The sequence below is a fragment of the Tachypleus tridentatus genome, chromosome 6, assembly GCF_004210375.1.
Source record: "Tachypleus tridentatus isolate NWPU-2018 chromosome 6, ASM421037v1, whole genome shotgun sequence".
Lineage (NCBI taxonomy): Eukaryota > Metazoa > Arthropoda > Merostomata > Xiphosura > Limulidae > Tachypleus > Tachypleus tridentatus.
Window position 1 is genome coordinate 74,859,232 of NC_134830.1, and position 15,849 is coordinate 74,875,080.

The 15,849-nt window shown below is 31.8% G+C and overlaps 1 protein-coding gene across 4 annotated transcripts in view; it reads left to right on the forward strand.

The window, feature by feature from the left end:
* Positions 1–15,849, forward strand: part of LOC143252819 (cell adhesion molecule Dscam1-like) — a 99,771-nt gene that overhangs the window by 58,948 nt on the left and 24,974 nt on the right. For 3 of the 4 annotated variants that reach the window (XM_076505558.1, XM_076505560.1, XM_076505561.1), the window contains 4 exons: positions 404–551; positions 2,520–2,668; positions 9,749–9,880; positions 14,157–14,324. In XM_076505558.1, the coding sequence (XP_076361673.1) occupies positions 404–551; positions 2,520–2,668; positions 9,749–9,880; positions 14,157–14,324 (597 nt within the window). The remainder of the gene's footprint in view (positions 1–403; positions 552–2,519; positions 2,669–9,748; positions 9,881–14,156; positions 14,325–15,849) is intronic. The other variant, XM_076505559.1, reaches the window with a different exon arrangement.

Below are 15,849 nucleotides of genomic sequence, written 5' to 3' on the forward strand. Positions count from 1 at the left end.
GGAAAGCTTGCGAATTTATAATGCAAAACAATCGTGACTCAATCCCCGGTTTATTGTGTTTCCGCTTCACAAACAAATAAATAAGATACTAGTTTTAGTTTAATATTTTATATGTGTCTTTTAAAAGTATTGCAAACATTGATATGTAATAACACTTTTAGTCTCTAATATGTTTTGTAGGACGCATAATGGTAGTATTGTTTTCTAAAAGGCCTAAAACGTGAGTTATTAAAACATTATGATATTAATATGTCGTGAAAAAAATAATGCAAATCAAGAATGACTTAACAAATAACTCAATAAATTAGTGGCAGATATATTATGTGTTTTTAGCATTAAATTAATTTTTTTCACGATTTTCATAATAAACATTAGTAAAATGTTTATTTTTATTTTAATTTAGAGCCTCCAGCTTTCAAATCTCGGTTCCAAGTAGAAACTGCTCAAAAAGGTATTCTGGCAAGGTTAAAGTGTGAGGCAAAAGGAGACAACCCTATAGCAATTTTGTGGCTTAAAGATAACCAACGGCTAGATATTAGGGAGTTGAAAAGGTCTGTGCATAATCACAAAATCTGTTGCATTCCTCTGAAATTCAATTAACATCTCTTTTTGAAATCGATAGTCTTATGATAAGACATACAATTTTATTTTATACTTCTGTTTTGTTAATTTGTTGACAAAGTTAAAATGTATTGTATGTGTTTTTCATACGTTTCATTTGTGTATGGTTAACTTTCTAAATATACAACATTTGCTAGCTACTGGTTTATTGGTGAACTTCAAACAAATATATTTTCATCTATAGATAATTTATCTCAGTGACACCTCCGCTGCAAAACTTGAAACACCCTGTTTATGTCTTATCAGCTTTTGGGAGTTTTTAATAGTTTGTGATTCAAATTTGTTGACAAAACTTAGCTATTATCGTAACATTTTACATTGTATGCTTGCGATTACATAAATTTTGAATGACATTTATTTTAACGTATTTTCATAATAATTACGCACTGATGTTCTGCTTTATAAGAATTTCCATTTATTTCTGCGCTGGAACATTTTTTTCACACGACGTTATCTTAAGTTCTGCCTTCGTAGATTTCACAAGCTTCTTAAAAATGTTTTCTGTGATTGTTTTTCTTCAGTCTGATTTAAAAAATTAAATGCTGGTAGATTCTGATAGCACATGATTTAAACAGTTAGCAAAAGAAATGTTCTTCGTTATCGATACTCTGATAAAATACGCTTTTACTATTAAGCCCATTTGAAATGCTCGCTCTTTCAGCAGTAGGGACGTTACTTTGTGATGGTCAATCCAGCTATTCGTTGGCAAAAGAGTAGTCCAAGAGTTGATGGTGGGTGGTGACGACTAACTGTATTCCTTCTTGTGTTACATTTCTAAACTGGGGACGGTTAATGCAGATAGCCCTCGTGTGGATTTGCGAAAATTTAGAAAAACATTTGAAATTCAACAAGATTTCTATTCGTGCCTACACCTTCTTTGTTCTTAAACAGCCATTATTTAGGAGCATTTGAAATGAATTCTCATAAATCAAGCAATATTACTTAAATCATGTAAATCTGAATATATATATAAAGAAAATAAGAGAAACAGAGAAAAAAATAAAATACTAGGTCAACAGAAACAGGACAGAGAACCATGGCTCGCTTGACGGGTTAGAATACCAAAATAATATTGTAACTTACGTTTCGATATTCTTAAATAAATAATTATATACAGGTAAGTACAGCTGCAATTAAGAAAAAAGGTTTAAGAGTGCTTAACTTGCTGTTGAGTAAATTATGATGCCTTACAAAAGTTGAAATTAATTTTACGAAATAAAAAACAAAGTGGAGTGAAGTAAACATAAGAGCTTCACATAATTAAAAAATAAACTTTTACATAAATATACATTTTCCTGACTCTCTTATACCAGTTAGTACTTACATAAAGTACTTACAAACTTAAATAAAGTTTGATACTATCTTACTAACTACGAAACTATATACAAAACAATTAGTGGCTACTCAACTTTTGCATGTGTTTGTCAGATCAATAACAAAGAGGGTTTGCTTGTTTGTTTTAGAATTTCGCGCAAAGCTACTTGAGGGCTATCTGCGCTGACCGTCCCTAATTTAGCAGTGTAAGACTAGAGGGAAGGCAGCTAGTCATCATCACCCGCCGTCACCTCCTGGGCTACTCTTTTACCAAAGAATAGTGCGATTAACCGTAACATTATAACGCCCCCACGGCTGAAAGAGTGAGCATGTTTGGTGCGACTGGGATTCGGACCTGCGACCCTCTGTTTACGAATCGAACGCCTTAACCCACCTGGCCATGCCGGGCCCTAACAAAGAGGGGAAGCATTACATACTTGTTTTTTGAAAGTCGCTTAATGCAAAACGTTAAACCTGAATAAGAATCTTATCTTGTGACCTGATAATCAGCTATGTAGTTTATCTTAACTAAACAAATACACGACATTTCTATATGTTTCGATATCGTTCTATATCCTTTCCAGGTACGAACTTAAAGAGACGCAGTTTTCAGATTCAAAAACGTCTCACCTATTCATTAGCAGCCCTGACAGAAGTGACTCAGGGATGTTTAGCTGCTTAGCTTCAAATGCTTTTGGACATGATGAAACAAATTTGCAACTTATTTTGCAAGGTAAGCTTAGGTTATTTTCACTGCACACATTATATACCTATTGTGTTGAACAAGTATTTATTCTTGGGTTCTCTCACCCACAGACCACAAGTGGCTTATCGGTAAGTCTGCAGTGCAGACTCACACCGCTAGAAACCGGATTTGACGAGTCTCATGATGAGCAGAACACAAATAGCTCATTGTCCAGCTTTCTGCTTTATTCCCAACAAAACAAACAAATTCTCACCCATAAGAATATTAATACACACTTGTAAAGTTTTTATTCAATACAAACAATTATAACGAAATATATCTTAATAATATTTTTATAAAGGTTGAATATTCATCACAAAATTATGCTAGACTGCAGATTTCTTTCTTCCATATTCTTTTTCTTTTTGTTTTACGTATTTCAAGTCAGAAGCGTGTAAAACTCGTTTAATATCTAGTTTTTGATTGCCTCAAGCCACTACTAAGAACTTTCCTTCAATATCAGAAATCGTTAGCTGAATTAAAATATGACAGTCCTAAGTTGACTGACAAGATATTTATAAAAACTAAAATAGTAATGTCGAACTTTGAAAGCTCGTGAAGTATTGAAAATAAGTAGGCCTAAAAAATGGTGATGAAAATCACGTCGCCCAGTAGAAAAGTTCCACATCCCTTTTAATTTCCTGCTGTAAGTGAAGAACTATTTTTCTTACATACTGAACGCTGACAGGGGTGGCTGTAGATCTGTTTATATTCTTTATTGAACGATGACGACAGTGACAAAACAACTTGTTTATGTTCTATGTTGAACAATAGAAAAATAATTTTTCGTATCATATATTTTGTTAATGCACCAGTAATGGGAATACTGCTGCTGTAAAATGTTAACAATAACAATATTGAACAGTAGTACAGGTTACTGGAGAACTGTGTATTTCCTATATGAGATGATTTGAACATCAAATGAAGGGTTATTTCTTAACAGCAAGTAAAGACTATTTTTATGCTATACTGAACAATGATCACAGTGAATAAAAATATCGTTCAACAATAAAACATATAACTCCTTTCTAATAGTAATTAAAAGATTGTATGTTATTTTACTGAAGGATTTTGCCAAACGTTGAAAGCCAGTTTGTATTCTACTTTGAGCTACGACAACAGTTACATAATATAGTTTTGTAATTTAGCAAGGAAATATAATTACTTTGGTTCTGTATAATTAAAAATAATACAATTAAAATTAAAATAAACCAAATTAATTCTACAATCAATTTATAACACTATGTAAAAATATAGTTACTTTTTGTTGTTCGTAGGCAGAAAGTGTTATTTCCCAATTGCTTATTCCTAAAGTACCTAAAGTAGAAAAGACCTATTTTTTCTTCAAACCTTGTTTTTGTGACCTGGGTAATGAAATTTTCAAATTTACTCATTTTACAGAACATTCCAAGTAGATTCAGTGCTGAGTAGCTAATAAAGAATTTTCTCGAACTTACAAGAATTTTCAAGAACTTTCTAGAATGTTGCAGAACTTACAAGAATTTTTTAGAATGTTGATGAACTTACTAGAATTTTAAGAGCCTTTTAGAATTTTATACAATATTCCATAGTAGTATATATACAGGGGATCACCACTCACCACTTTAGTTTAGTTCTAGCTGCCTAACTGAACACATAGACCTATCTGATTTTATCAGAGATGGCATCAAGAAGCAAGCATTCTCCTGACGTATTCTGCTGTGTATGTGGCCAATTTATCAAGACAAATGTACTCTATTATTAAATTATGTACTCTATGAGTACATCTTCTAAAATGTATGAAGCCTACAAGGCATATTTCGGCATACCTGTCGGGATTCAAAATAAACCCTGGGCACCTCATTTTACCTGCGAGCATTGCAAAAGAACTCTAGAAGGTAAGATGGACAATTTTTGCTTGCTTGAATAGTAAGATTTTATATTATACATTTATTTTAGACATTTTAAAATTAAATATATTTTAATTTCCAAAAGTACAGGAAAAATATCACATATAAAGTATTTGCATGAACCTTTTACACATTGGACCCTTCCAAGGAGGCTTTACCAAGTTTCCCCATCATCTTTGCCTTTGGAACACGGACACCACAGCACATTACAACAAGAAGCACTGGCCACAATAGACCACGTTCTCTGTAGGAAGGCACAATGTCAAGAGTGAGCCACAAGTGGACCTCCAGAACGAGTTCCCACAATTGCACATAAAATTGGGTGTTATGAAACAATTTGTTACATCTCTTGATAAGGAGTATGCAGCCTTCAAGTACCTTCGAAACTTCTTCCCTAAGCTGTCTGAAGAAAAGGTCAAAGCTGGTGTCTTCATTGGACCACAAATAAAGACGATCCTGAAGTGCACGGAATTCCTCAAAACGCTCAGTAGGAAGGAAAAAACGCTTTGCTTTTGCGACCTAGGTAATGAAATTTTCAAATTTATCTACTTTCCAGAACATTCCAGAACTTTTTCGAATGTTGTAAAAGCCTCAAGTTATGCTCAATAACGGGAATAAGTATCCGTCTCTTCCCCTGGCTCTTTCGGTGCTTTTCAACAGCGTCAAGACCTTGCTAGAAGCCTTGAAGTATGATGGGTATGGCTGGGAGGTTATCGGAGATTTCAAAATGGTGGCATTCCTGACGGGTCTTCAAGAAGGCTTTACCAAGTTTCTTGTTTTCTTTGCTTTTGGGACAGCTGGGACACCGCAGCGCACTACAGCAAAAAGCACTGGCCACAACGGACCGAGTTACCTGAAGGTACAATGTCAAGTATGAGCCACTAGCAAACCTCCAAATGTCAAATCTGATGTTTTTGTTGGATCACAAATAAAGAAGATCCTGGAGTGCACAAAGTTCCCCAAGAAGCTCAGTAGAAAGGAAAGAAAAATCTTGGGGCAGCTTTGTCGCAGTGATTCGGGGCTTCTTGAACAATCACAAGGCCGAAAAGTATGTGGAACTAGTTGAGACTCTGGTGAAGAACTACGGCACAATGGGCTGCAGGATGACCCTGAAAGTCCATATCCTTGACGCTCATCTTGATAAATTCAAGGAGAACATGAGAGCATACTCAGAGGAACAAGGCAAGCGCTTCCACCAAGATATTCTGGACTTTGAGCGTCGCTACCAAGGAACGAAAAAAGGAAAACATAATGGGAGACTGTATTTGGGGGCTGATAGGTGAAAGTGATTTACATTACAGTCGCAAATCTCGAGAAACCACTTACTTCTAAACATTTTTGTATAACTTTAGTATAAATATATGCAAATTTTGATTCATATGTTGTTTTATTCAAATCTTATGTAAATGAAAATGTGCAAATTTGCCTGTTTTTACATAGAAAATAGGTAAATTTCTAAATGTCATTATCCAGGTTACAAAAGCAAAGTTTGAAGAGAATAATGGTCATTTTCTATACTTTTACAACATAAACAATTAAGAAATAACACATTTTATCCAGGAACAAAATTTGTGTTACACAGTGTAATTTAACATGACTAATACAAAATTTTCCACGTTTTAGTTCAAAGCACTACCACATGATTCGTAAAGGTTGTTACGTAACGATCAAGACCTTGCATTATATTTAGGATTTTTATCTGAAAAGTAAACCCCGTTAGAACACCCGCCTTAAGAACTCTGTCATGTTTAATCACTAAAATGTTTGAGTAAGATACTAACATCTAAGCTGATATCAAATTCGGATTCAACGACCGTACAAACCTGCCTCTAGACGACTTCTTCATGTCTGAGAAACTTTTGGACGCATTTTAATCCTCCTTGGTAGGAAGGGCTATACTATGTACATAAACACACTCCTTAAGTCACTCCAGTTTCATCTACCGAGAACAATTCTGCTATCCACAAAACTGTGAGGAGAATTTAAGGACAGACAAATTTACATAGCACAAGGTAAATTATTTCATGTAGGATTCTTTACATGGTTAACATAACAACTTCAAAACTAGCACTTTATTATGACATCACGTGGTATAATGTTGTACCACTTGTCTCCACGACAATAATCTCAGTAATGAAAGTTGTCTTGTTTGATTGTTGTCGAGTCTTCTAGAAGTATGCCTGAAATTGGCACACAAATATCAGCAAACGATTACAGTAGTAATTTTCAAGCTTTCAATTCATTTGAAAGACGCTCAATCTTATGAAGATCCAACACTTGTGTTGACAAAATAGAAAATTTCATACCTTTCAAATCAACTTCATTTAACACGAAATGGAGGATTGTTTCATTATAATCTTGGACGAATTTTTTTCGTTAGGGAGTAAATATAATATCATGGGTTAAAGGTGTTCTCAATAACACTATGAATGGCATTTACCGTTCTTAAAGGATAGAAAGAACTTAACTCCTCTCACTAGATCCTCTCTTTACGCTCACACTTAATTACGTTTATCGCCGGCTGTTTTTTAAAAATTCAATCATTATTAAGTGCCTTTGGATTTTCCCCAAATTTTCATTTTTCAATCAGAATAGTAAAGCTTGGAATGTAATTCACTAGACCTATCACACGCTTCAGCTTATTTATTCTCCACAGTTTGCGCTTTAAACACCACTGAAACCGTGTGTTGTGTGTGTTTGTTTACTTTATGAGAGAAAACCAATTCTGAGACTGATTATAAGCTCTCACATAACATTGATATTTATTATATAGTCAAAATAGTAAAATCCTGTATTCTACTAGCCTGTTTATTATTCTTATTTTCTCAGTTCAGTCATATATGGTCGGCAACTACATATTTTTTAGTAGTATAGATAATTATTGATTTCCAATAGACTCTAATGAAAAATAACTATGATTATTTTGCAGACTGTCCATAAAATTACCACATTACTGTTTTTATAGGGCTTAAGCAATCACCTGACACATCAATCACATTAGCAATCTATTTGCCTTATCGAACTAAATAGCCTTCTTGGAATATATGGTAATCAGTCAGTGTAGTATCATATAAATAGATTAGAGCAACATGCGTATCTCTAACAAAAATAAGCTGGCATATTTTTAAAAAAATGGTTTAACATTTACCAAACTTTAGAACTAAAATGAATACATATCAAAGAACAAATATATCCTGAGTCTAGAAAAATGCTTATAATTTGGATAATGTAAATACCATACATATTTCGCAATAATTGGCTTATCTAAAAAAAAATTATCTTTGGCTAATTTAAGCGGATTCACTTTTTAACGTTTATACTTAATTCGCTCAATTACTGTAGAATGTTTTTTTTCTTTTCATTGTGTATATAAACAGTATAGGAAGTATCATCAAAACAATAATGGTCGTGTAGTAATAACTTATACCTAAATTTACTTAGTTGATTTATGACTTTTATGTCTACTTTTTTATTGATTACAAGGAGACCTGACGAAACTTCATTCTAATATAAATGTTTTAGTATGAGGCAAAAAACAAAATTTGGTGTAATTATATCCCACAATCCAATGTAGAAACATAAAAAAACTTACTGTAATGCATACGTTTCTCATATTGACTGATGTATTAAAACTACGGTATTTTCTAACTCTGTTGTTGTGGTTTGTAATTAAGCACAAAAATTACACAAAGGGCTATCTGTGCTCTGCCCACTTGGGGGATTGAAATACGTCTTTTAACGCTCTGAGTCAGCACACATTCCGCTGTACCACTGGAAGGCGTTCTAAATCTGATAAGCTGTTTTATTTCATAAGTCCACTTTTGCTACTCTAACTTTTTTTGTATGATTATGCTTCAAATATTTCTCAGGAGTATATATTTAGAATGCTAAGCAAACAATTTTTTGCTTCTTAATTTAAGCTAAATTATGATTTTTAGTAAACTAATTAAAAGCATATGATGGCAATAAAATGTAGATTTCTGTACCGTAAAATATTAAAATTTGAATCAATATTGTGCGTTATTCTAGGTCTGCGATTAAAATGTACGTTTTTTATTTCCAATTTCCATATCAAATTTCTGTCTAATGTCTTGTATTTTAACTGTTATTAAAGTATTTAGTTTTCCTCTTTATTTATGATAGGAAATTCAATTAAATTGTCTATTTTTAATTTAAAAAAACACACAAGTTTAATTAAATGAATGTAGGTATTTTAATAAATGCCGAGGTTAAAAATAACAGGTGTCAAAATGTCCTAAGATAAGAACTATTGATTATATTTTACAAAAGGTTTATAAAACTCTAATAGAAGAAGAAAAAACTTTGTATATTTATTCTATTGAGATATAGGTGCTATAGAGACAACATAATTTAGGCCAGTCGCACAAAACATGCTTGCCCTTTCAGCCGTGGGGGCGTTATAATGTGACAGTCAATCCCACTATTCGTTAGTAAAAGAGTAGCCCAAGAGTTGGCGGTGGGTGGTGATGACTAGCTGCTTTCCCTCTAGTCTTACACTGCTAAATTAGAAACAGCTAGCACAGATAGCCCTCGAGTAGCTTTGTGCGAAATTCAAAACAAACAAACAATATAAATTATATACGACAGGAGATATTTATGATACACACGCACATTTAGGACGAAATTATCAAAGCATCTACTGTACCGCCATCTTTCGAATCTATTAAATACGTAAGCAGAGTTTAACAGTAGTACGGCTGCAAATGTTTCAATTAAGGTTAAGTAGTAAGCACACAGGATCATCTACAAAAGTTGTAATATTTTCAAAACGAGACCAAAACTCGAGCGATTTTAAAGATGAATAGTCAACTATTGGAAAGCGCTCGAGTTTTAGGTCTCACTTTGTAAATATTTCAGATATCATTCTTTCATTTTAAGGGAATAATAACTTAGTTTACAATATCTTTTATAAGTATATAGTCAGAGCCAAGGTGTTACTTATGATATTCTGTTAATATCTGGAGAAGCTTATGTTAAATAAAAACACTTAAATAACATATAGCTAGTTATTTTAGAACTAATTATTCCATATAACTGTTACTACTTATCTGTTCCTGAACTCTTCAAATTACTTGTGTTCCGAAAAAAACAACACACGTAATAATAAAGAAGAGAAACAGTGCCTTTTATCTATTTACTATTTGAACAATTTTTGCAGAACCACCAGATAAGCCTCAAAACGTGAAAGTGGTATCATTTACCAGTAGAAGTGTGACGTTGTCATGGTTACCACCATTCACAGGAAATAGCCCAATACTGGAATTTATAGTGCAGTGGAAAAAAAAAGAAGGTATTGTCTTGAATTACGTAAATTGCATAATTTCCAATGTTTTGCTTCTTCTCTTTCTTATCATTTCGATATTTGATCTTCCAAAATATTATTTTGGTAATCTTATTATAATGTACCTTGCAACGTATGCATCCAAAACTTGATTTTGAACCTACCACACCAATCACAACTGGGTAATAATTTTTTTATAACCAGGCAGTATTTTTAAAGCTGCGCAATAAATAAGGCAACCGAAAATTTCGGTTTTATGAAAATTTTAAATTTAACCAATAATTTGTTTTTAAAAAATGACTAAGTTTTAGATTTAACCAATAAAAGACATAAAAAGGAGCAATTTTCAAATATAAAACAATCAGAAAATAAACTTGGAAAGTCATTTGTTTTGTATTAGCGAAAATTTCATGACTGTTGCAACAGAAGAGCAAGGCACTTTCATTGATAACTGCGTCTACAAAGAAATACTTTCTATAAAATATACTCTGTGATGTTATGTTGTGATGATAGCTCATTTTTAAACTAAAATTCCATAAAATCCTTTTTTCTTGGATGGTGAACATTATTGAATGTCAAGTATGAGTTCATTGTTACAGATCTGTCAGACTTTTTCAGAAAAGGCTGTAGATCTAATAGTCTTCCGCAAGAAAAAGCAGTTACATCTGCTTGAAGGGCTGTTATTTCTTATAGTAATTATGACGTGCAAACTTCAACAAGCGCTCTTAGTATCATTTAACAAGTACTTTTCTTTACTTATTCAGAACGAATCACAATTCCTGTAATAATTTTTGTTAGTGTTATTTGACATAAATACTCAGTTTTATCTTTCCATTAAAGCTCTAATCAAGATTTTATTACTATGTATATCTTTTGTCATGTTTATGAGTTAAATGAATATTTATACTAGTTCAAGGAAAAAAAATTAGAAAATCATGTCTCTTAAAGGCATTCCCTCTGACATATGGCCCTGTTACCTGTATTGCCTTCATCGAAACAAACAAAATATTCTCCGTTAGGCCAGTATTACAACAACAAAATACGAGGTTCTAGTCGCATCGGTAAATTAAGCAGATAGCCCGATGTGACTTTGCTCTAAAACAACTTGTTTTTGTTGTTGTTTCGAAAAGTAGTTTTATGCATATCATTTTATGGTTGTGACATGAAATTGTCACTTCTTTAAGCTTTATATTTAATTTTGTGTAGAATGATAGAATAAATCCCAATGACAGATTTTTTTGTTATAACTATATATTAGTATAATTTTGATGCATTATTAGTTATGTTTTCTGAATTAGCTTTTGTCTCAAAATCACTGAATGCATTCAGTTGTCTGACAACGCTTGTTTCCATATGTCATTATCTTTGTGCCGAGTTAAATAATATGTTTTTTGTTATTATATGAAGATAATTTATTATATTTATGTGATATATTATTCTAAATGAAAATTGTCTAAATTCGTGACTAATGAAAAGTTATCTTAGGACATGAAAAGTTGCCCTACTTATAGTTGTATGTATAAAAAAAAAGATTATAAAAACTGCAACACGAAGAATGTGAAGCCACAATATATATTTATATACGCATGGACACAACAAACCAGTATGCCAGATTTGGTGAAGGTCAATTAGAAGGGAGTGAAGCAGTGCTAAAAACACTAAAACGCTTATAAAAACCGCAAACCTTAAAACGTATAACAGAAAATTTGTATGTACTCCTGCAGAGACGTAATTAACCACTATGCCAGTTTCATTGAACATCCGCCACACCCTGTGATGTAGATATACGACCGTACAACAGGCTACAGACCGATCTATTATATTAATATAGAGTTATAACTGGTGACAACAAACTTGTAATTATGATATCATGCAATCTGATAGATCTTTAAAAAGTTAGAACCAATATACAGTGGATTCTTACAGATGGTTTTATTAGAAACTTAACTTCGGAAATAAAAGCAATTTAACAATTACAGCAGCCACAGAACATTAATATAGTGGAAAGGAAATGTCATTATAAGTTACAATTACGAATATTATTTTAATTACAATCTTTTAATATTGTTACAATATGTATTTACAATTTTTAAAGCATTAATAGAACCAATCTAACCGAAACATTAGAAGCCCTCTACACATTGGGAATTCAAATAAATAATTAAAATGCAACAATTCGTATTTATTTGATTGTAAATATTACACATTGCTTATATTACGAATTATTTCGACGAATAAAATACCTCAGGGTGTTTTTTAACTACTTAAAAATGTTTGAGTTATTACAAATAGCAGATTTAAGAACTAGAATCGCCTCTATTATCTTATCAGCATTCGTGTAAAAGATTTTTTTTAATATATAATAAACTAGTGTAGGCCAATACCTCCGTTCCTCAGTAGTGCCATAAAACAGATGAGTTTCAGAATATAAATATTTGTATTTTGGAATATACGGCACTGCTACTAAGGATCACTTTAATCTCTGGTTGTTCCTTTTGGTCAAATAACCTGGGAGAATTAGGTAAATCCTGGACCTCTAGATCCTCCTTGACTGTTGGTTTAGTTCTGGATTGTAGTAGAGGAAACCCACGTCAGTTCTCCGGTACAATTTGGTTCGGTAGTTAGGGAAATCCATTAATATATCATGTAGCCCTTCATGCATCCTGTATTGTTTCAATTACGAAATTCTGCAGCATTCTCTAAATTTGAACTACTGTCACATAACCACCAAAAGTCATCTTTAGAACTTACGGCATTGTTTTATTACTGTTATAACAGAATTAACATGCAATGCTACAAGACCGCGATCTTTTGCTTTGTATTTATTAATTAGTTATGGCTGAAGATACTTAATTTGTAATACCTCTAAAGAAAGTAACACTTGTTGTTTCTTTAAACTGAACCAAATTAATTGTAATTTATTTAAGCTGGTATTATTTTATAAACAATTGCTTAGCCTTATCCTTCCATTAAATCTATAACTGAAACTGCATTCTAAAGTTGAAGGATGAAATTACCCAAGCCATTCGTGAGGTTAATCTCTATTTGCCTTTCCGTATTTTCAGCGAACTTGTTATTTGCATATCTTACAGGTTAATTTCAATAATATATCTTTCTCCATCTTTAATAAACACTAATGCAGAAGACACTAACAAAATGTCATTTTTTTTCTAGTAAAATTATTACAGAGTTGCACAGTTCTAGAAAAATTAATAAAGTTGTGTTTCTATTCTGAATTCTTAGCAATAATTTGTTTGTCATTTAATAAGTTTTAATACTCAAAAAGACCAGAAGACAAATATGGAATAAAAAAAAGCAATCAAATCACTCCACCAGTGTTTTAAATTACCGTTATATATAAATCATTGTTTAGTTTTCCTTGTGAAACTAGACTAACATATTGCTTATGATATGCTTTAAAGCTTAGATAATGAATCGATTTCACACATTTAAATTTATTAAATTACAACCAGCGAGAAAGATGACTAAAATGCAAGTAAAAAAATTAAACCAGGAACGAAAGTAATTTATAGAAAAGCTAAAAATCTTGAATTAGAATATTTATAAATATGTGTCGTATGTTTACTTTATCATGAAAAATCAGATAGTCATAGTTAATATATATATATGTGTGTGTAAAAATATTTTGAAATTCAGATCTTCCTCTCAAGTTTTTTCTACTAACTATAATTTACATTATGTAGGAAATAAAAAGCGATTTGTTTGAGGGATGTTGCTTCTTTCATTGTTTATGTACTAAATGCTTATAATTAATTTTTTATTGCCGACAACGTTACATTTATTTATTTCGTGTGTTATTTCTCATTTGAAAATCTTACATAATAATCGTCCCTAATATTAATTCCCTCAATTTATTTCTGGTCATCAGTTTATCCTATAAGGTGACCCAAAATAACTTGTTATAATCAGAAGACTCAAGAAGCACAAGTTTTTAGATGTTCAGTTAACTCCCATGATCTTGACATGCTTAAGTATTTTGTGTATAATCGTTCTTTAAGCCATATGGTTTTGTTATTGCTAAGCATGAAGTTACAAAATAGGCTGCCTGTGTTCTGCTCATCACTGGTATTAAAACCCAATTGTTAGCATTGTAAGCCCATAGACTTACCGCTGAGCCACCGGTATGGGGGGATTTGTGGAAAACTTAATAAATAATAGATTTTAAGATATTGGAAAATGTGTTATAATTTATTATTATATAATGTGTTATTTTAAATAAAACACAACTATTTCAAATAAAATTATTTAGCTATATATTTTTCAGATAGCTGGCACCAGAAGTCATCTAATTTCTCTGTTCATGGAAATGATACAACGTCCACTCTCTCAACTCTGTTCCCTTCCACAAATTATGAATTCCGTATTTTTGCTGTGAATAAATTAGGATCAAGTCATGCTAGTCAAGTGGTACATGTTAAAACAGATGAAGAAGGTAATAGGAAGCTTAGCAAATAACTCAAAATATTTAAATGAACACTTTTTGAACGTTGTTTTGATCGATTTTTCTTTGTATTTTTAACACAGCTCTTTAACAATTAATAAGTAAGGCAACGTCGAAACAGCATTTTCTTCTTCCAGTCGTAAATAAAACGTTTTTCCTAACACTTATTTCACTTATGTTTTAAAGATCTTTATTGTACATTGAAATATTCACGAATTTAACAGGTTATTTTGCCATTTAATACGTTTTACCTAGTTTTGTATAACCGCAAATTTTGAAGCTGTCTTTTTGAGAGATCATCTCCAAGTAGTGTATTTAGGCTTAACTGATTTGAAAAGAAGTAGTGTATATTTATTATGATTTCAATTAATAATACAAAACATGTACATGTTAGTCAGATACATCACCACTTTAACAGTTTTATTATCGGTTTGATATTTTGAGTTAGTCTAAGTGTACAGTTTGCTTTGAATTTAAGCTAATTAACTATACTTTTACACTTCTATAAGTGTGAGTTATGTCACTGTTTTCGATCACAGCTTTCTATTTTAACCGGCAGTCCTGACCTTTTTGTTCCTCAGTTTTAATATACTTCATTTTCGAGAAAGTGGATACTGTTTCTGTCAGATTTCGCATTCCACAATGAATGCTATGAAGCTTTTAATGACGTTTTGTAGGCTATCAATGTTTATAAACCACTGTGCTGTTCGTATTTAACATCGGAATAGGAAAATAACTTCTTCAGATCTTTACATAAAAATTTGCTGCATTCTGGGTGTAATAATGTTAAATTCAAAGTTTTGTTGGAAGACAATGCAAAGTTAACGCTTTGTTAAGTAAAACGATGCGCTCTTTAATGAGATCTTTGAAGTATTAATAATACTTAGTTTTGTATTATTACTGAGTTGATATAGTTCATCTATGTTGGAAAAAAGTTTTGCGACCTCATTAGGAAGTAGTCGAGTTACAGATCTTTAAGGTTTGTAGTGAAGGTTGAAACAACATTTTGAAATGCGGATACAAAAATTTATATTTACTGAACTTAATAAAAAAAACTAAATAAGATGATTAAAATATTCTGTGATAAATATAAGAATGTACAAAATGAATATAAAGAAGTGAAGACTAATGAAATTTTACTGAAAGTTTCTAATAACTATTTTTAACTAGTTTTTAATGAGGTTATATAAACAACTTCGCACTACTTTATACAGATGAACACCTTATCACATATAACGGCTTGTTTAGAACCTGAAAATTGGTAGTTACAGTGGATGGTGGTAGGGAGTTATACTAATTAGTTTGGATAACTGGTTGGGATCCTTTATTCTAGTATAATTTGTCTAGTGGACGACTAATTATTGTCTTACTACCATAATGGAGAATGGAATACCAACTTTGGCTTATTTAACTTATCCTCAAGTAAAGTAATACCTTTTATTATTATTTTTATTATTTTATTTTCTTCTTCTTTACTTTGGAGATTAATCACCCTCCCACAACTGTTTGCAGGCAG